The sequence below is a fragment of the Dermacentor silvarum genome, chromosome 1 (assembly GCF_013339745.2).
Source record: "Dermacentor silvarum isolate Dsil-2018 chromosome 1, BIME_Dsil_1.4, whole genome shotgun sequence".
NCBI lineage: Eukaryota > Metazoa > Arthropoda > Arachnida > Ixodida > Ixodidae > Dermacentor > Dermacentor silvarum.
Window position 1 is genome coordinate 46,059,146 of NC_051154.1, and position 21,172 is coordinate 46,080,317.

Consider the following 21,172-nt stretch of genomic DNA (forward strand, 5'->3'; position numbering starts at 1 on the left):
GATTAAATAATTATGTAATTTAATTATATCTCCTAACATATGCTATTTGGCGTCACGTAATAATACAGAAGAGGCACATTTGATTGTTTACTGTGCGCAAAGCACGAGATTTTGGCATAGGAGACGGTAGCGTACAAATTACATTACTTCTGCACTCTAAAGAAGTGCCCACGCTCTGAAGCTTCTCTTGTCCCCTAACCATCATCGTCTTCTATGCCAACGGCATATGCGCGTTATCGGCGGGACATAGCATTCCTGACGAGAAAGTAATGAGCGTAGAGCTTTCAAAGAACGAATCGCAAGCAAGACAGGTGACGATTATATTTAGAGAACAAAATAACCTTCAAAATAGTGCAAGCTTTTGCTTATTTTTATTTTTTTGAAGAGCTTTAGTTCAGCATGCTGTCACGCAGGAGGCATTGGCGCTATCGTTTCAGTTTCATTTGCTTCGTCTCCGCAAGGCGGCTGGCGACAAGCGGATTCTTCCGGTTCCGTCTATCTGTCAGGAACGCTGTTCACGGTCGAGGAACGTTCTGCATGTTATGGCGAGAAAAATAGGAGGTAAGTCGATGAAGCCGTCATCACAGATTGCTCTTGCAGCTAATTATCGAAACGGTATTGATTGCCTGCCCGTTTCAGTAATTAAGGATCTATTTCGCTCTAACATTTCACTCTGATCCCGATATTGTGAAGACTAGGCCTAGAGATTCTAGTAACTTCGATCCACGTTTTTTCGAGGGAAATTTCGTGCACTGTTTCTTTGCCACACTGGTGATACGTGCGCAGTTAGGCCGCGGTTCTTCGCGCTATGGATTTGCAACGTAGGAATCAGGCGTCGTTTGACTTCAAGGTTTCGGTTTCGCGGAGTTTACGTTGTAGTGTGGGCGTTGACCTCATGTGCGAAGCAATCACAGAAGGCGAGTGCGCTTGGCGCTGCTCTGCAACTTTCACTTGTCTGCTTTCACCAATGTAGCCGTTATGAATATTCGGGAGTAATCAGTAGAAATAATTAGCGCGGTTTTTGCGTTTGCAACGCCGATTATCGAATTTTGCGCGGACGATCGTTTAGAACTGTTTTAGTGACGTCTAAGCAACCAGTTTCTGCACTTGATCCTCGGCTTTCCGCGCTTTGGTTAACATAGCCGTGCGCGTCTGTCTGATGGTCACCGGCTACCGCCCTTTGCTAAGAAAGCTGAGGAAAGCTGCAACCTTACTTTTGTGTATCAGGTCTTGCCGTGTGAATTTTAACTAAAGGCTAGAAACGGAAGAGGTGTGACAGGAAAAATAGGATTTGCTTTGTTGCGCTAAAACGCAGAAAAGGATTCGCTGTATTATTTAATTCACGCAGCCGCGTAACTACTGTGTGTGATGCGTTCCTTATCCACAAGTGCCTGACCGTTTTAATTAATATTTAAAAGCGAGGCAGTCGTGAACCGCATGTGCGAACTTGCTGTCGAGTCATCTGGTTCTTCACGCAATAGGCATTTAACTTCAGTGAGAGTATATTACACTTTATGCGTGGTGTAGACATGCGAGTGTTTTTCAATTAACTTGTGCAGAGCACCAAAGCTATCCGTCACAGAGAACGTTGCATTGCCTACGTTTGCCTGCATGCATTTGTGTTTCCTCCCATTATATTCATGGAAAATATTCAATTTTTTTGCCTGTGAGCGTGTATAATTTGCTAGTTCAATACTTTTTTTTTTAAGACGTGTTTTATTCTATTGCCTGGTTAGTTAATTAGCATGAATTCTGCATAGATGGGCCATCTCTCAGTAAAAGTTCTCACAGCGCAATAAAATTTAGCAAGCCGGTATTTTTGCGCGCGTTTGGACAAAGCACAAGTGTGAATGAAAACAGGTACATATGCATTGTCATTTAATTGCTTAAATGATGATAAAAGATGTGTGCTGCAGCTTGTGTGTTTATAAAAAAAAAATATTTAAAAAATGCGCGGTTTTGTCGTATAGAATAAACGGGTTCAAGAGCTAACTACAATGAAATTTAAGTTTCTTTTCGCTAACTGGCTAACCCTGGTGATAAAATGACAAACTACTGCTTGAGCCAGTGCCTGAATGATGAAAAGCAATGCTCGGGAATTATTTATTTTTGTTGTAATTATTTTTCTAGTACTCGTTCAAGATTTCTCTTGGATGAGTGCTGGTTTATGTATAGTTTTCAGATTTGCAGATGAACAAGTCTTATTCATTATTCAATTAAATGAACACCTGAACGTACATGATGCCCATTTATGGAGAACTAGATGCAATGAAGATGACCACTTATAAAGCTTTTTGTGTTTGTTACATATTGTTGACTATGGAGGTTGTTCTCGTAATAATTGCATATTTTGTGTTTGTTACATATTGTTGACTATGGAGGTTGTTCTCGTAATAATTGCATATATTTAGTGGGTGACTAGAGAACTTTGATGTTTCAAGGTTGTATTTTCGGAGGTTCCGAGTATTTGAAATGGTGAGAAAAGCCAAGTTGGGCACTTGCTTGCTTTGCACATTATCAGTGACTACACAAACACTTGCCAGTGTCCTTTAAAGGAGTACTGACATGATATTTTTCATTGTTTATTTTTTTGTGCGAAATGAAGGTCCTGTACCTCTAAACCCTAGAAAAAATGCTTGCGACCCTCAGAGTGCCCTAAATAATTTAATATAATAGCTTTTCTACAGCCTGTCTTGGTTTCGTTTCCCAGGGGGTTACTGTGTTGTCACTCTTTTTGGCTTGCTCAGCTGCCTCCGGTGCTGCTACTTGTTGTAAGGTCCTATGTAGCAGCATAGCAGATGGCTTAACATGCCAGAGCGAGTGTCGAAAAGTTGCAATGTCTTGCACCCGTGTGACCATCTTTTGTGTCATGACATCACAACACGATAACCTCCCGGGAAGCGAAACTAAAACTGGCTGTAAAAAAGCTATTATATTAAATTATTAAAGGTGCTCTGAGGTTTGCCAGTATTTTTTCTAAAGTTTCCAGGTCCCGGACCTGCATTTTAATGTAAGAAATTAAGTCAAAAATGCCATATCAGTACTCCTTTAAAGGAGTACTGACATGGGATTTTGTGGCCTGTCATTTTTTTGTGTTAAATGAAGATTCAAAGCCTCTAAACCGTGGATAGAGATACTGACAAGCATCGGAGCATGCTAAGAAATTTACCGATTGTGATACTTGTTTCTACGAACCAGTTTCGGTTTTGGTACCCACTAGGTCGATGCGTCATGACGTCGTGAAACAGTGGCTTGATTCATTCCTGCAATTACTGTGGCTGCCACACATGAGTGTAGCCAGAAGAAACATGCGAGGCACTTTTAAAAATGTTTGTATGAGCAACATTATTGTACTTATCCTTATTGCTGCACAATATCAGCGAAGTTTGCTCTGTCATAAAATTACAATAATGTTGACACCAGGTCTGGCAGTTCGAGGTCAACTTTGGTGCATCAATGGTGCAGTTTCATAGTGCTGAGTTAGAAGTCAGTGATTGTCCTCAGTAACGTTCATCCCATTCTGGTCTTGTTTCTGAGCTATGAATTTGTCATGGATCACCAACTAGCCCACTCATACTTTACTTCAGTTTAGTATCAAAATATCTTCCCAATGCTTCCGAAAACCTTCATACTTGCTTCTTGTCATCTTTTTACATTCAAGAAATGTGTGGTACAGTTTCAAACATGTCAGTGCTTCTTTAAGCAGAAATGTGCCAGTGAATTTGTGTCTGTGCAGGCCATTGGGCATTGGGCACTGATATGTGTTGCACAACTATACAATCTTATTGGTCACAGCTGCTTGAAACTTCAGAAATGCAGTAACACCTATTGTTTTGGCTAGTGACAGCTTTTGTTATTTACCTCTTTATATAAAAAGCGTAACTACTTGAGTAGTGGTTGAGCGCTTTCTGAGAACTTTCCACAGCCTCAGGTTAGGAGGGGCTTGTTCAGCAAGTCAAGAAGGAAGTGTGTGTACTTTTCACTCATATTCATTGGAGGCTAACTTAAACATTATAACTTAAACATTATATTTTATCTTGCTCAAGTCCTTCTTTGATTGCTCACACGTATGTTATTTAGACAACTTGTTCCGCCTTTGTTATGCCTTGAAAATGTTCCATTGTTCATTGAAAATGGTCATCTGATGTGAGATTTTTGCTCTTGTGGGCACATGTCTTTGGAATTTGATGCCTGCAGCTGCGTAAGTTGATTCTTATTGTCTTTTTTTTTTCTCTGCTATTGCAGTACGCTCAATTTATGACACGCATAACAATGTTGCTCTGGCTGACGGTGAACAACATGGTCCTGAAGACCTCAAAGAGAAGGCAAGTTTGGCCATTATTATAGACTGTGTGCTTAATTGTAGTTATGTCCACTGCTGATTTTAGTTCAACACTTCACTATCTGGTAACGTGATGACCACAGCATTGTTCTCAATTCCTTTTCATTATCGCAGCATTCGATAAAAAAAGTTGGTTAAAGCTCATTGGGAGCATTTTTATTTTCATCCCTCTAATTCGCCCCCCATATATAGGAATGTAGGAAATGTATGTGAACAGATACATGCTTTAGTCCAAATGTGGGCCACAGAGCTGTACAGTGTAGTCTGCCCATTTTGTGTGGATGGTTGCCTTGACTGGTGTGATGACTGGTGACATGGTGCCCATCCTGACTGTTAGCACTGAAGGTGGCATGCCATGTTACTGATTGTTTGAAAATGGTGCAGCATGACCCAATGAATCGACCTCTCATTGGTTCACGTTGCACCATGTAGCAACACACAGTTTCTGTGCACTTGTTCTCCAATTTAGAGAATGGCGCTTAGCGACTGGATCTTTTCACTTGCAGCTCAGCAAAGTCAGGGAGGTTGTGCCAAGCATGAGCAAGGACCAGATATGCATGGCTCTGAGGACTTACGACTATGATGTCAATGCTACTATTACTGCAATATCAGAAAGTAGGTATCTGTTGTCAATATTGGTGTTTACTTGCTATTATAGACTGATCTCTTTGCAGAAGAAGCCAGTGTAGACTTGTCAAGGAAACTTTATATCATGCACAACATGACTTTTGGTTATGTTGTCCATAAAAATAAAAGTGGTATTAAGTGTTAAATTTAGTTGGTGCTTATGGCGAATTCCATTGGGAGAACAGGAGCACTCAAAAGCACGCTGAAAGTGCTCGTTCCAGAGGCGACGTGTTTCAGTGGTCGAACAGGAGTGGGAGCGCCGTCATCCAGTGGTAGAACAAGAGCAGTTTCGCGGCGCCGAGAGCAGCTGGGAGCAGTCCGGACTGCTCTCGCTTGAAAAGCGGAGTACGGAGGAAGTCACGTGGCTTAAACCGTCATATCCTCCTCATTTCTTTTTATTTTGCTTCAGCCGGCGCGCGCGGCGGCAATGGCAGCCTAGCGTGGTTTGTGTTTTGACACCGCTGATTTTGACGTCGGTGATACGAGCGAGCTTCGCAGCGATTTAGCGACAGATCCTGGCATTTCTAGTCCGCCTTGCTTCTCGTCGGATGCGCGGGGGACAGCGGCAGCAAAGCGTCTTCGCCTTGCTGAAGTGCTTGAGACGCTCGACGGTGACAGCAGCGAAAGCTGCTAGAGCTCAACTTGAGATGATCTTCGCAGGCGGAAACGTTGAGGAATGCGTCTGCGCTGCACAAAAGTATGTAGTACGTGGCCGCAAACGGTGACAGCGTTAAGCCCGACAGATTACAAGATGATCAGGCGTGTTTTGCTGCTCTCCTGCAGAGAATGGTGGGACGTCGATTGCTTTAGTCACATGGTACATTTCTCCTCACAAGTCCCCCTCCCACCTGCTCTCCGAATGCACGCCGTATTCCAGTGGCGGGTCGAGTGTGCCTGCTCTCACTGCGCTGTCACCCGACTCCGCACTGCGCGGCGCCCTGCTCCTCTTCTCCCAATGGAATTCGCCATTAGAAAGTTACCATTACCTAGCTGTCAGATAGTGTGGTATCTGACCAGTAATTGACTGGCAAATGGCCTTTTGCAATCACTGGTTGGTGCACTTCTCTGACTAGCTAAAGTGACCAAAAGGAGCTTGAATGAAGACCATAGTGTGTAGAAAGAATTGAGCGCTAGAGTCACCAATGACAAGCCATGACAACATTGTGTTTTAAGCCAATTTAAAGTTGTACAAAGCTCAGAACGATTAACAGCAATGTTCACATTTGTTAGCCGTTGCAAACACTACATGCTGCTTCATTCTGTTTCTTGCTATTAACTTGTATTTAATGGAGGAAATTGCTTATGGCATTAGAGAGGCTAAAGGGAGGAAGAACAATCCACAGACAAAAACTAAGCCGGGAAGGCACATGCGTGTTAGAGTTAAGAAAGTGTACAGAGTTCAGAACTGTTAACAGCAGAATATGGTTGCATTGTTAACAGTTCTTATGTCTAGATGTGCATCATATATAGAAATTCACAGTTGCTCCTTTGTTACGAACTTCTATTTGTGACACTATCCTGCTTGCACCTCCACCTCTCTGTGAGCAGGGAACGGCATCACTAATGCAGCAGACTGTAGGCTCTGGGCAGCCATTGTATGGCACCACCTGTGATTTAGTTAACAGCACCACCAGTGGTGGGGATTTCATCTGTGGCATGTGAAGAAAACAAGTTCGAATTAGAAATACAGAACACATTACACGAGCATATTTTGCTGTACTTTTAATCAATTTACAGTATTTAAGTGGCTCTTTTAAGCGTTAAACAGTTAAAAAGCTGCTACTTGCACAACTGTGTTTTTGACATCAAGGAAAGTGAAGAGGACACTGAATATAGCATTACCACACAGTGTGCAGAGAAGTGTGATTTCTCACACCTGCAAGTGCACTTGCCGAGTATGGCAATATTCTGTTCTACGACTTGAGGTCACTGGCATGCCAACAGATGTAAACATTTCTAAGCAGGCTTCCCTGGCAGACCCTGTATCGTAATTCCTTCTAAACTCTTAGTAGCCTCTATGTAATTGTGGAAGGCTAAGCTGATATTAAGGGTCTCTGCAACACATATTAAGGCCAGCATTTTTGCTCTCAATCTAGTCACAGTGTGTCAAATCAAGAGAAAAATTATAATAATGCACACAAACTTAAGTTATCAGATGTAGAAACTTCAAAATCCAAGCAAAATGGGAGTTTGGGTGAGTTGGTACATGGTATTATGGGTAGGGGAATGCCACCATACAGGTAGGAAACCAGAAAAAAAAACCATAAAGAAGACAAAGGAACAGAAGGGTGCTAGACTAACAACTGGCTTTATTTTGTAGAAATGACATCCCCCCAAGACCAAACAGTATGCACTACACCACTGCAAGTCACTTCAATGCAGTGAGCAAAGGGCTTCAGTTTCTGGATAAACATTGTCATTTGTAGTCAAGGTCAATTACCTTGAAGTGACTTGCAGTGCTGTCACGCATGTTTGTTTGGTCTTGGGGAACATTGTTTCTACAAAATAGTCAGTTGTTGGTCCAGCATCCTTCCTGGTCCTTTGTCTGTCTTCTTTATGGTTTTTCCTGGTTTCCTTGTTTTCTGGCATTCCCTTGTATAATAAAATTAGAATTACTCCTAACTCAAAATTTTCGCAGCATTGGATCCACACTTTGCTTTGTTGCACTGTTGTGCCCAATAGCAGCAGAGCATCGGTGTTATGCAGCAGAAGCTGGCACTCTGTTGTTACCAGGCCTGCTCAGCTCAGCTCTGCTCAGCTTGTTGATGATGTTATTGGCATAATCAGAACACTTCTGATGAGGTCCTGTCATGCTCACATATGCTTCAAAATAGCATAACAGACTCAGCATCCTTGACATTTTACACTGCACTTATTTGTCGATGCACTTTGACAGCTATCTCAGCTATGTCAGCTGATGCCTAGACACAATGCCTAGATGAGTAAGCAAATGCTGGAGCAACAGAAATAGCGCCTTGTGTCGTCGTCTCCCTCCTGTCCTTGTCCGCTGGCACTAAATATGCTTTCAGTCTACCAACACGCCCAACGTATAGTAACAGAAATAGTTTAGGCCAAATTAATTGAAGTCACCTTTATTCCTCTCATCGCATTGAGTGTGTTGATCAAAAACATTTTTATAATTTTACATCAAATAAATTGCTCTGACATCTTGAATCTTTCTGCTAGATGGACCTGAAGAGGCTTTACGGGAATGGAACTGTGCAGGAAACAAAGTCAAGGTAATAAATTCACACATGTTGGTCTTGTGTGGGCTGTCAGCGTGCTTTGCTTGCATAGCCCTGTCATGATTTGTACTGTTCTGAATTTAACATTGTGACTGCTATATGTATCTTTTTCTCATGCATCATATTCTTGAATTGGTGCAAAATTAATTTAAGATTTTCAGTGTCATATGGCAAAACCTTCATATGCAAATAATTTTGGTTCTATTTTAAAACATTCAGTTTTCATAATGCCATAATTTTTTCACACTTTTATTTTCCTTATTTTTAAGTTTGTATAATAAATTTCTGTTCCAGCTAGAATCTTGAACCGGAAATTCTGTCCAGCTAGATTATTTTTCAGCAGGAACAGACGTTTTCTAGATAAGATTGGACATTTTGGTCCACCTGGAAATCATTTAGTTTCAGCGGTTTCATACAAACAATTGAAGCTGAGCTTTAATGTGGCGGCATCCCATTTTCTTGTTGCTTCCGTGACACACTATGTTACCTTATAACACTATGTTACCTATGGCTTATAATCGTAGTCGGCCTAGGTTTGAGTAAATACGGTATTAAGCTAAAATTGTATAATGCACAATAAATGTACAAACAGAGTATGTCTAGTACGGTGTAGAATTTAAATGTAGACAAACATGTGCTAGGTGCTGAAACATAGAATCTCTCTCTCTGCAAGCCGACAAACAAGAACAGGAAGAGGAAAAAGAAGCCCAAGAAAGAACCAGCTGCCGGCTCTGTTGGGGAAAACCAGGAGGCTGGTGCCGGAGGCGATGGTAAGGATGTGGCCTTTGGGAAAGTGGAGGAGGACAAGGAAAAACTGGAAGGACAGCTTACTTCTGCCTCCCCTGAAGGTAGGCAGCTGAGCTGAAGTGCATAATTCTTTCACTGCGTGCTCTCTCGTCAATTCAAGCTGTAATGAACTGAAATTTCGCTTGAGCATAGCTGGTGGTTGCATGAAAGACAAATACTTTTTGGAAGCTGGCATTCAGGTCGACACCAACTTTCCCTTTTATGAATTCTCCTTCACCTTGTCGATTTTCACAGAACTCATTTGGTTGTGCTGTGATCCTAAACTAGTGAAGTAGTAGTAAGTAAACGTAATCCCTCGTTGGAAATGGATTGTTTGACCTAGAAATTAAGAAACGGAGTGGAGGGGAGTGCACGAGTGGCCTGGAGACTGCATTCTAGTTCATTGTTGGAAAAACATGATGGCTTGTCATAGAGCATATATTTATGTCCATCAGTCATGAATGATCTAACTAATGGTTCATCTCAGTGTAATGGATGAGAAAGTGGTGAATGACTACGTGCTGCAGTGTTCGAGAATGCTACTTTGTTCTAGGTGCTCCTTTAACTTAACAATACGAATAATGTGTTATTGTCATCAATTGCACTGTCAGAGTAGTCAGCATGTGTTTTCATTTCTTTCATTGTTCTATATTCTTTGCAGATGTGCAAGGCTTTGATTCTAAGGTCTCTTTGTTCATTAGTTTTTAGTAATACAGCCCAGTCAAGGTACGCAAGTTAGCCTATACTTGCATGAGATGGCCACTAACACTGCTAGCTTGATTCTTCAGTAATGCTTTAGACTTCGAATGCACTTTTGGCAATTACTTACCTAAGAGTTTTAAAAAGTCACTCTTCCTTTTGTGAGATCACTTGTTAGCTTTACAAACTCTGAGCACTTTTTTAAGACTTCATAGAAAGTAACACGATCTGTACAACACAGAACAGATGATGAAGGGTGCTTTAATATATGGTTGTTGCCACGTAAACGGAAAAGTCAGTGCTGTATTTTCTCCTTGATTCTCAGGGTTCGTCCGACTGCGTGAAATCCTTGAAAACCCTTTAATATAGAAAAATAGATTCAATGTCTCATAAAAACTTCTTGAAGTTAAATGTGCTCCTCAAACTAGTGTTGGGGGCAACTTTTGAACACTCAAGAATAATGAACTCCGCATAGTGCTGAGCCATGGACACTCTCTATCGGGGAAACAATTCTAGATATTTCCTTTCAGAACGTCGCTAAATGATTGCAATGTGGCATGTCCACAGCCACCAACGACAGGCTTGTTTAAATCACTGTTGCAATCGTTGAGCTAGACAAAGCCAGATCAAGTGACCAAACCGTGCCACCATTTTGTTGTTTTGCTAGTTGGTTCATGTCGCAGCTATCGCAACTCGATTTTCGAGCCCAAGTTTCTAGAAATGCCTGGTGGAAAGTAATTTTGAGCCATTTGGCTTTAACACGACGGGTATCTTTGGTCGGACTTGGACACTACTAACCATCATGCCCGAAAGTGATTGACATCATTACAACGGGAAAGTCAACTTAGAAAAGCGACCTGAAGAGCTTGAAGGGTGTGTACAACTCAGCAGCTGCTTAGCTGCAAGATTGCAGCCGAGAAGGAGATTTCACTATTTTTCGTTGTTTCGAACTCCTTGAATTTTAAATCAAATGTTCCATATGCACCCTGATTATTACATTTCCTTTGTTCCAGAAGCACCAGTGAGCTCTTACAAGCAAAATGGTAGTGAACCTGATAAGTATCCCAAGGTGTCCTATGGCTGGGGTGATGACCCACCTCCAGAGGAGCCCTCGCAGGAAGACGACGATAAACCAGAGGAATTCGCAGAGTATGAAACCAAAAGCAGGTGTGTTTGCTGCTGGTGCCCCTCGTTTTTGTTTGTAGCAGATTGTTTTCTTCGTTCATATGGGTTTTAGATCTGAGTTTTTGTTCAGTTTGTTCGGCTTTAAACACCTGTAATTATCAGATTAGGTTGAGGTACCTGAGAAGGCATTGGCTTAGAAAAATGCTTTAATATTATGTGTGCCACATAGTTGCAGGAAGTCTTGTGTAATAGATCTATTTCGTAAATTACATGTCGGGTGTATCAAAAGTCCTTTGGTTGGTCTATTTCTTTAGTTGAGTACATTAGGTTTATGTGCAGTGCATTCACTTTTTTTTTTTATGCATTTGGGGATTGCCGAGATACTTGAAAACAACAGCTGCAGGATTTTTGCGCTGCTTTTTTTTTTTCAGCAGCAGACCAGTGCATTCGCATAGCAGTGGGCGCTCTAAAAGTAGCCCTGATATCAAATGCGCGGACAGTAATGAAGCAAGTTCTCTTCCTTCCAGCAGCAGCAATAGCACCCTTCCCAAAAAAACATGTAAGTATTATAATTATGGTATTCATGATGTAATAGGTTGAGGTTCCACAATATGCAGCAATAATTCAACATCATTTTTTGCATTTATGGCATTTGAAAAATGTTTCAGACTGTAATAAAGTGCTAACTTGGGCCAGTTGGTACGTGTCTGAAAAAATGAATAACAGCTCAAAGAACGGGACGTGCAGACTGAGACAGCACTTTGTCTGTCTTCGAGAAGGCAGACAGCGCTTTGTCTCAGTCTTCATGCCCCTTTCTTTGCCCTGTTGCTCGTTGTTTCAGGCTGGCATTAACAGAGGGGGAAAAAATGGAAAAGGCTGGAGTAATGCCTCAACCTACCCAGATTAACTCACAAAATACACAAAATCTAAGTGTATTTGCTTTTGCTCAAGTTCACACTTGCTGAGCACTGCACACATACTATAACTGTGAGTAGAGCACCAGAAAGAAGCACATGCTTAGCAATAGGAAATGTCCACCTTTGTGTAGATCTCTCGATGGTTGGACAATAAATAATTTCATTCTTTTCTCACACGTGCAGCTGCAGTTAAAGCTGTGTGTGGCAGGCGTGTGTACAAAGCCTGTAGAAAATACTTGCATTGTGTTAAAATGTTTGCCTGACATAGCATTAAAAGATACAGTAATTGTACACCACTGAAGTATTGCGCATTGCAGACTACCTTTATGCCTCCTTGTGTATTTATTGTTGCTTTTTGACATTGTCTTCGCATTATGGCAACTTATTCTAGCAGGAGCAAGTACATCAGTATTTGGCTGTAGCTATTACCGCATTACTACTGTCTCTTCTGAAAATCTTTTTATTATACAACACATTTGGCAGGTGTATGGAATTGCTGCATTATTTATTTATTTGTTTGTTTTAGTTCTCTTGTGCTCTGCCTTGCTTCTGTAGACAGCAGTTCATAGGTGTCATGCTCAAAACAAAGCATGGTTGCCTTGTAAAAATACAAAGCTGTACATGCAATGCCTCTGCTTCCCCCCCCCCCCCCCCCTTATGTGCAATAGTGAAAATGACGTGGGAACATTTTCTTACTTTTAACCTTTCAATCTAAAAAATTGATATTTTTGATTGTCTGTCTAGATTACTGTGGAGAGAGATGATAGAAGCATCCCCTTCTGCCAAACATAAGTTGTTATGCTGTTATCTCAAAAGTACATTTTCTTCACTAATTTAGATGGACTTCCTGTGGTTCAGTGCTGAATGTACACTAGGGGCCATATCTTCAATGGTTCATTACATTTTGCATTTTCTTCGTTGTCATTCGTTGCACTGAGTCACTGATCCCGGCGATAGCAGCAGCACGGCAGCATCTGAGCCATTGATAAAAGACAGTAAGACTGGAAAATGAAATGGATCGTTACACAATATGGACCCCTGGCGACATGATATAGTGGGGCACGCAAGCAGCAGTGCAATGCGATAGACTTCAGTAAATTAGACTGGTTAATTAAATTTTTTTCTGAATTCAATCGCAACCAAAGGTGCTGGCCAGCACCCATGCATTTCCATGGGCCAAAACTAGTTATTTCGGTCCTGAAATTGGTCCTTGCCAGATAATTTTGAACTTGACTGGTCAGCCCACACGTGCCTGACTGCAATGGTAACCCCAATTGTGACCTGAATGGCTGCAGTGTCTGTCTTGGTGGCGGTCATTCATCTAAGACGTGTTATCTCCCACCCAAAACGCCAATTTTTGCCTGCTCAGTAGATTCCGAAGTGAAATCAGCAGCTCACAATGGATGGTTTTGGTATTTATCCTTTTTCTTTAGTTGTCCAGTTGTCCCCAAAAGTGCCTGTGTGTTCACAGCATTAGCGCCAGTCTGGTCTGCCGTCAGAGCCAGTGTCTCCATTGTTGTCACAAGATGGCAGTAGAACAAGTTGTCTAGGATGGCAACGACAATACACTGTTTTCAGGCTTTAATTAAGAAAGTTATTTCAAGATACATTATTTTACGTGCTAAGCTATGGCAGTAAAGTCACATTGTGTGCTTTTGGTGCTCCAGACACTTGGATGTGTCACAGGGCTAGCTTCCAAAATGGTTAATCTTGGCTTAGGAGACCATCCTGTTTGCAATTGTAGCAGAGGGGTTCGATACATTCGCAATATCAAGCCCAATGGATTGCAAGACAGTGATGAAAGTTGGCCTGAGATTCTTCACGATGAATATTAAATGGAGGTGGGCAAATATTAACTATTTCGAATATGAATACAGTTAAACCTTGATATTCTCAATACTGTAACAAAGTATTTAGCTTTTTATAATTTTTTGTTCCAAGAACACTTGTGTATTTAGAACCTCAGTATAATGAAGTGTTTTTATACACGATTTCACTATAACGAAATTTCACTGCTGCGGCGAAGGAATGCCGAGACAATAAACGGAAACTTTTGCGGACACAGATGGTCAAATGGTTGAAATACAAGCCGCTGCTTGTGAACTTACCTCTCAAATCACGCACTGACCAGAAGGGGAGCAGTGTCACGTTTTGTATAAAGTCCAAGTGCGACAAGATTCTAACGTACCCCACTTGCTGTATGCTTTAGGTGCAACTGAAAGCATGCGAGGGTGAGCCAAGAAGGATGATGGCTTGATGAGCATTGTCTTCCTATGTGAGCAAGGGGAAAGATTGGTAGGGGAGCGAGCTCATGGTAACGCGACCAAGCGCGCTTGATCCCCCCTCAAATTTTAAACAAGATCACTTGAAACAATATCAAGAACAGGGCCGGTATTTTGTAGCGATGCGTTATGCTTTATTCTATACTAGTCTTATCATCCACCGCTCACGGCCGGCTGATCCCCTTGATAACGTGAGCAGACCGTCGCTCTGACCACTGACCCAAGTGCGAAAAGGTGTTAGCATTGGAAAGGCATCGCTACAAAATACCGGCCCTGGATTATTTTAAACAAGATCACCGATTGTCATTAAATAAAACTGCATGAATAAACACACATGTATAGCCTGGTTGCAAACAAGCTTTTCAAGAAAGAATGGCAGCTGTGTGACTACCTTTCCGAAAAAAGGGTAAGTTCTTCAAAAAGAAATAATCATAAAGGACGCTTGTGCCATAAGAGGGCACACATGTAAAAGGGCCCGTTGCAAGAAAACATTGCGGATTGTAACATAAAAGATAAAACTGTTACAGGACTAGACTGACAAAAATACAAAATGACAGACTGCAAGCAAAAATCATAGGTTGTAATGTAGGCTTTCGCTGCGAAACCACGAACGAAGCTTGCATTACCCGTTTTGTTTCAGCATTGCTTTGAAAACTTCTGTCATTGTCTTGCTTCTGATAATTTGAGACTCTTAGTTTAGCATAAGGAGAACAGTAACCAAAGTTTAACATTCAGTTGTTGCGAAATATTTTGGTTAGCTTCGAATATTTGAAAATACCGAATATTAGTTCCTTTTTGAATATGAATAGTTAGTGTGTAGTATTCGATTCTATTCGAAACATAGAATATTTGTCCACCCCTAATAATAATGTAAATAAATTTCTATCCTCTGGAGGTAAACTCTGCAGGTATCTTATTTCTGGTAGCCAGAATCGAGGGCTTGCAATACTTATATATATATATTATATATATATATATTGTGTGTGTGTGTGTGTGTGTGTGTGTGTGTGTGTGTGTGTGTGTGTGTGTGTGTGTGTGTGTAAAAAATCAGGTGCGCATTATATTTGGGTGCACATTGTTTTCTGCTATGCACCCATAGAAACTACTGAGTGAGCGTTATATTCGGAGTGCACTAGAATCGGGTAAGTACTGCGAAGTTATTCAGCGGTGTGTTTGGACAGTTCTTTCTTTCTCTTTTCTTAATTTACGTGCTGGATAATTAGATCAATTTTGTTGGTCCTGTCAAGATTGAATTAAAGGAAGTTGACTGTGTCACACTGCACTTTCCGGCAGAGCACTTTTGCTGTTGAGACCCACATTATTGCATGTGGGTACATTTATGTGTGCAGCCATGCATTTTCATGCTTGTTTTGAATATGTCAGCAATATCTTAGACTAGTCAAAGGATTCTGCAGCTTTTCTCACCCCTCGTCCACCACTGAAATGCGCACATGGCATGGCAGCTGGAAAAGCGGCACCTTGTATTAGCCTGAGATATCGCTGACTTGTTCAGCGGAAGAAAGAATATAGGCATGGCTGCTAGTACAATGGGATTAGCACATAATACATCTGTCTCGACAGCCAAAGCCCACCACTAGGAGGTGCAGTGTGTGTCATTTCAGCTGCCACTCAAGTATCCCACATTATTTTATGATATTGTGTGCAGTGCTCAGCTAATTTTAGATGCTTTTTTTTTATGTATAGTCACTTTATTTTTTATTCTGGACACGCGCTAACACAATAAAATAGAGTAGTTGCCAATGCCCGTCTTTTTCTTTTTGTGGTTCATACTGTTTTCATCTGCGATGAATGCTTAACAAGTGGTCCAGCTTTCTCTCCTCCTCCTCCATAGCTTGCAACATGGCATTCATGTACATGCGAATGGTGAATGCTCTGCACTTAAACGGTTCATGAGCTGACGAGTGTCAACTGTTCTTAGAAACGATTGATATCTTCTTTCAGAGAGCTGCTAAAATTGTCTGCATAAGCTTAACTATGAAAGGATATGTAGTATAGCTCTGATAATGAATGCACTCGTAATGCTACCACTTATAATTATTGGTAATGATGGGCATTGCCTGCTACATCATATATTGAAAGTGTATATAGACAACACGGCTGTAACGATACATGGTTGCAACAGATTTTCCTACTTTTTCATCATTGTGATAAGTGGATTGCAACCCATTGTGGTTGCTTAGTGGCTATGGCGTTTTGCTGCTAAGCACGATCTTGGCTACGACGGGCGCATTTCAGAAATGGCCACGTACCATGCTTTATGTGTATGTTAAAGAAACCCTTGTGATTAAAATTACTCCAGAGCTTCCCCCCCCCCCCCCCCCCACTATGGCATGCCTTATAATCAGATCATGGGTTTGGCACATCAAACCCTAGAATTATTTTTTTACTTGGATTGCATTGTACTGCGCTTCTATGCATCATATTGTCAACTTGGCAAGTCAATATGCCTTGTCAGTTATAGCAGTGTAAGAAGACATGGATTCATTGGATGCTTAGGTGTGTTATGTACTTGGCTGACAAAAAATTGAAAGCGCTCGTTTTATTGTGTAGAAATGCTAGTCTAGGCAGAGAAGTGCCTGCTGGCACCTAACAGAGCTCTAAGAGTTGTGTAGGTTATGTTTAGCTCCTTACTTTTTTTTTTTTTTTTACCAGTTCCATTTACACAATCTACAACAGCGAACTCTTGTCAGATGTCTACAAAAGGAGACAAGAGTGCCTATGCTGCACGCATCCGTTCCAGCCGCTGTATTTTGAAAGCTATCTGTGGCGGGGACAGAGTCCGCCCTATGCTGTGTTTTCGCCGCTTAGTTCACGTTGATGCGAGCGGCGGCATGAAGGTCACTTTGCTCGCTGCTGCCGCCACGCTTACTCACTCCAGCGTTTTCACAGCGAGTTTCCGCGGTCATCGAGTGAGATGCGTTCATGTTTGCTTGTGCGCATGTGACACCATGCTTATTTAGTTCGTATATCTATGTTTATAAGTTAATACTGCCAATGAAACTACTGTCCTTACTTCATATCCACTAATTTGCTATTGCAAACGATGCTTCACCTTTCGGGCGAAACTGCGACTTTTTTGTATTAATTATCGATTTTAAAGTCATCTGAATCTGTAGAAGCTCCAGGTCAAATAATTGCTTTGTGAAACCCCTGTAGTTCCGATCCTTGTTGAGACTTTCTCCTTCTGTGATTTCCCCTGCTCATATGAAAGCAGTTCCTCACAAAATTGAAACTGCTTTCCTTGAACTGCAAAACTACCGTGCCATTTGTTTACAAGCATGCTCAAAAAAAGAAATGCCTTATTGTATGTGTGATTTGTTGCGTATTGTTGGTTAATTGCTGCTTTCTTTGCTTTTGCACACAAGCCATCCAGGATGGACTCGGTAGGACGCTTTTGAGCTTGTGCTTCTTTTGAGCATTCAGGAAGTGTCAGGAATCTAACTCTAGGGTCATTGCCTATGTTCTTTATTGCAGGCCTTGAGAAATCATTAAAGGATCTTTCTCGCCAGACAGTAGCACTCCAGAGGGTGCAAGTTCTTCTGGAAGAGCAGCTCACAAAAGCTGAAAAAGCAATCAAAGTTGCTTTCTTGGAAGTACAAAAAGCGTAAGCTTCCCATTTTGATTATCCCCCTCTGCACATTTCTACATGAGTGTTATGCAGTATCTTCTTGATCCAATTCATCCTCAATCATAGTGGATGCCTTTAAACTTGCTTGTGGGAATTCATTCATCTCACATGCGTTATTCAAGCGCAGAAGTCCCGGGAACCACAAAAAAAAACACTCGGTGCAATTCAGTTTCCATTAATTTCTACAAATCAGAGAAAGCTTTTTTTTTTTTTTTTTTCATGCACTGCTTGAACTTGTTCATGCATTTTCAGTACCAATGTTGTGCTTATACAAAACAAGCCTGGCCATCTCCTAAAGAATGTATTCGCTACCTCTCCCACAAGTTCAAGCGGCGGACATGTCAACTCGGCCTTCGTGAAGCGTGCACTCATGTGGAAGTAATGGTGTTATGGCCGATGCCACCATGCAGATTTTTAAAAGTTAATGGTAAAGTGTTAGTACCTTGTTCTACCATAAGGAATTGCAGGCGAAGCAAATGAACCTGTTGCCATGCTATGCAAACTCGGCCTGTAAGCAATGTGGAGTCTTCTTGCATTGCCTCTTTGGCCACAGTTGCCCTTGTGCCATAAAAATTGACTACTAACTTCTTGCATTGCCTAACTGCTGCTTTCATTGCTTAATTTATCACATTGTCTAATGTGCTAGTCATGTACCACAAGCTTAAACTTTGTGAATATGACTAGTTCTGCACCACAAAAAAGTGCAGGCAAGTTTAGTGGCACTTTGCCAGTGCACAGTGATTGTCACTTTGGTAGTGCACTGCTATATGGGATATGAAAATGTCATTTCGAACTGATGGCTGTGTCGATAAGTAAATCAGCTGGCAAATTATGTACTTGTTATTCTAGGCAATATTTTCAAAATAATGTCAACACAATCATTCGTCACAAGCGAGGACAAGATGGCACTGCATGTAACACCCAAGTGACGTGCTGCTCGTTTGGATGTGCAGAGATTGGCGAAGCATTAGCACCTAAAAAACAAGATGCCTTTCGTTAGCAGAGGGAGAATGGCAGTCCCATAGGCAAGGGATGATTATGACATTTGAAATCACAAAAAAAGTGTTTTCGTAATTAGAGCTGACCCTGCATTGAGTATTTTAATTTTCAAGCACTGCTATCGAGGCTATACACTTTGATGCAGCAAAGTAAGTGACGAACAGACTCACCTGCAAGTACATTCTACAGCACGTGTGACTAAAGGTTTCCATCTGATACCCCAGTCAAAAAGGCAAATTTACCCAGAGTGGAAGGCGCGCCTATCTGCCCTCTCCCCCATTGCTCGTGCATCTCCTCACACTGCTGCATGCCGTATCTTGGAGGTAATCTGTGGCAAGTGCAAAGGTCGAGCCGAGACGGTTGGTGCTTTGATATGCATTGTGTTCCCACGCATCTAGTGTTGGTGGTTGCCTAATCTAAAGTTTCTGAGACACGGTGCAAAGCATTCGCTCCCATTGTCACAGCAAGTTCATGGTCAACGAGTGAGATCTGTTCATGTTTTCCTGAGTGTGCCTGACACCAACAAAACTACGAACATTACTTCATGTAGTTGTCTCGTGGGTGCCATCTGATGACGGCTGCAGGCACTAAGCACAGTCAGCCATGGCACCCAAAATTTATTTATGGCGCCTTACGATGCAACACACACAGATCTCAGACGCTGCGAGCCACATTAATTCATTGCTCTCTGCGGGATCTGCATATAATAACCCTGCTATTGATAACCCCGCTCTTATGGTCTGACCTTCTTGCAATTTGTTTATAAGTGCTTCCTGACAAGATAATATCCAGCAAGAATGGTTTGGAAATTTGCGATGTTTTTTTTACTGCTGAAACTTTAAAACTTTGAATTAACGAAATTCACGATTTAACAAAGTTTCTAGGTGCGAGTACAACTTTGTTATATCGAAGTTTCACTGTATACGGTAAAGAAAAGTGACATAATTTTTATGGAACTGATGTCAGGGTCGATGGGTAAATCATCCAGCACATTGTATGTTTGTTGTTTTAGGCATTATAGTCGAACCCACTTATAATGATCCCAGATAAAATGATCTATGTAATGACCACATTTCACAGCATTTATGATTTTCCGACCCTGCCTATTGAAACTGCATCCAGATATAACGAACATGTTCAAAAGTGCCGTACCGTTACGACAAACACTTCAAACCCGGTCGCTGTAAAAGGAGGGCGTACGCGAAGTTCAGAAGTATGGAAGCACAACCAAACTGGGTGCACAGGAAAATAATGTATTTGCAAAATAACAAAATTACCAGTCATCACGAGTCTATACAAGACGGCATTCCACCGCACACCTGCGTGACATGCTGTGCATTTGGAAATGAAGTGCTGAGAGTGGCAAAGCGTGGGTGGTTTCCATTGCAAATGGCATAGGGATGCTTATAACATATTAAGTTTGAAAAAGAAATGTGGTTTCAGACATAGTGCAGACTCTTCATTCAGTATTATTGTATTTATTTTTTGAAGCACTGCTATCGAGGCATCACACTTTGATGCAGCGAAGCGAGTTCGATGAATGCAGTAGTTGACGAGTGTGTTCTACTGCGAGTGTCAGTAAGCCTTTATGTGTGACAACCTGCGAGTGACACTAACGACAAAGTGCACTCGCTCAAAGTGACACCAAATTTGCCCGGACAGAGGCATCAATCAGCACTACTTAATAAACTTAAGGGACACATACGTTGTCAAACCACATGGCAAGAATGTTGTAGACGTAACGTTTTTTTAGCGCTCTGTTTTACATTGGTAATTGTGAACTCTACAATAGTTAGAGGCTATGAAGGTGCTGTACAAATGAATGCTGATTGAACTTGTGTTGAATGATGGATACATTCCTCGGATATGTTTGTAGCACTATTGAGAAGCTAGTGTTAAGACAGGAAACATGTAATAACTACTAACCAGAGGGTTTATTCCAAAGAGTGGGGTCTCTCCTGATTGAAGCTAGGGCTTAATAATAAATAATTTAATGCAGAATAAGAACATGTGGTTATTGCTTGTATGTGTTGTCATAGATGAGAACATTTCTCTCATTTCTTTTGTTTGTGTTATATAGTTTGCTATGTGACGAACTTATTATTGGGTGCATAAAGGCCAGTGCTAATGGATGCAGGAACGTTCTAGGTTTCTCTGTTATAACCATACGCAGCAGTTGTCATAATTTCACCGGTGCATGGGGTAGTGTCAGAAGTGGAAACTTGTGCTTTCACATATTTTTGCCAGTGGCAAGAAGACCCTATTTATACACGACATTCATCTTGTGTGTTTCTGTTGGTTTCAGTAGACCCTCAAGGGCTTTCTTTTTCTGGAGAACTCATTAGTATAAACATTTCAGCTGGTTATTGTCATGTTCTGAGTAGCTATGTTCATGGAAAACATCACACCCATAGATTATGTATTTAGCTTGTGTTTAGCACAAAAGCCGGTAATGCACAGTGAACTTAAACATATTGCTCTATACTAAAGGTGAATTATTT

General features: G+C 41.4%; 1 protein-coding gene across 8 annotated transcripts in view; it reads left to right on the top strand.

Annotated features, from left to right (window-relative positions):
• Positions 1 to 443: 443 nt before the first annotated feature.
• The window catches only part of LOC119462014 (spermatogenesis-associated serine-rich protein 2-like), a 43,679-nt gene continuing 22,950 nt past the window's right edge, over positions 444 to 21,172 (top strand). Inside the window, exons 1-9 of one of the 8 annotated variants that reach the window (XM_049667428.1) lie at positions 444 to 561; positions 4,246 to 4,325; positions 4,849 to 4,957; positions 8,156 to 8,208; positions 8,888 to 9,062; positions 10,713 to 10,866; positions 11,256 to 11,383; positions 17,410 to 17,427; positions 17,519 to 17,648. In XM_049667428.1, the coding sequence (XP_049523385.1) occupies positions 543 to 561; positions 4,246 to 4,325; positions 4,849 to 4,957; positions 8,156 to 8,208; positions 8,888 to 9,062; positions 10,713 to 10,866; positions 11,256 to 11,383; positions 17,410 to 17,427; positions 17,519 to 17,648 (866 nt within the window). In that variant the 5' untranslated portion in view covers positions 444 to 542. The remainder of the gene's footprint in view (positions 562 to 4,245; positions 4,326 to 4,848; positions 4,958 to 8,155; positions 8,209 to 8,887; positions 9,063 to 10,712; positions 10,867 to 11,255; positions 11,384 to 17,409; positions 17,428 to 17,518; positions 17,649 to 21,172) is intronic. The other 7 variants (XM_049667429.1, XM_049667442.1, XM_049667446.1 and 4 more) reach the window with 7 other exon arrangements.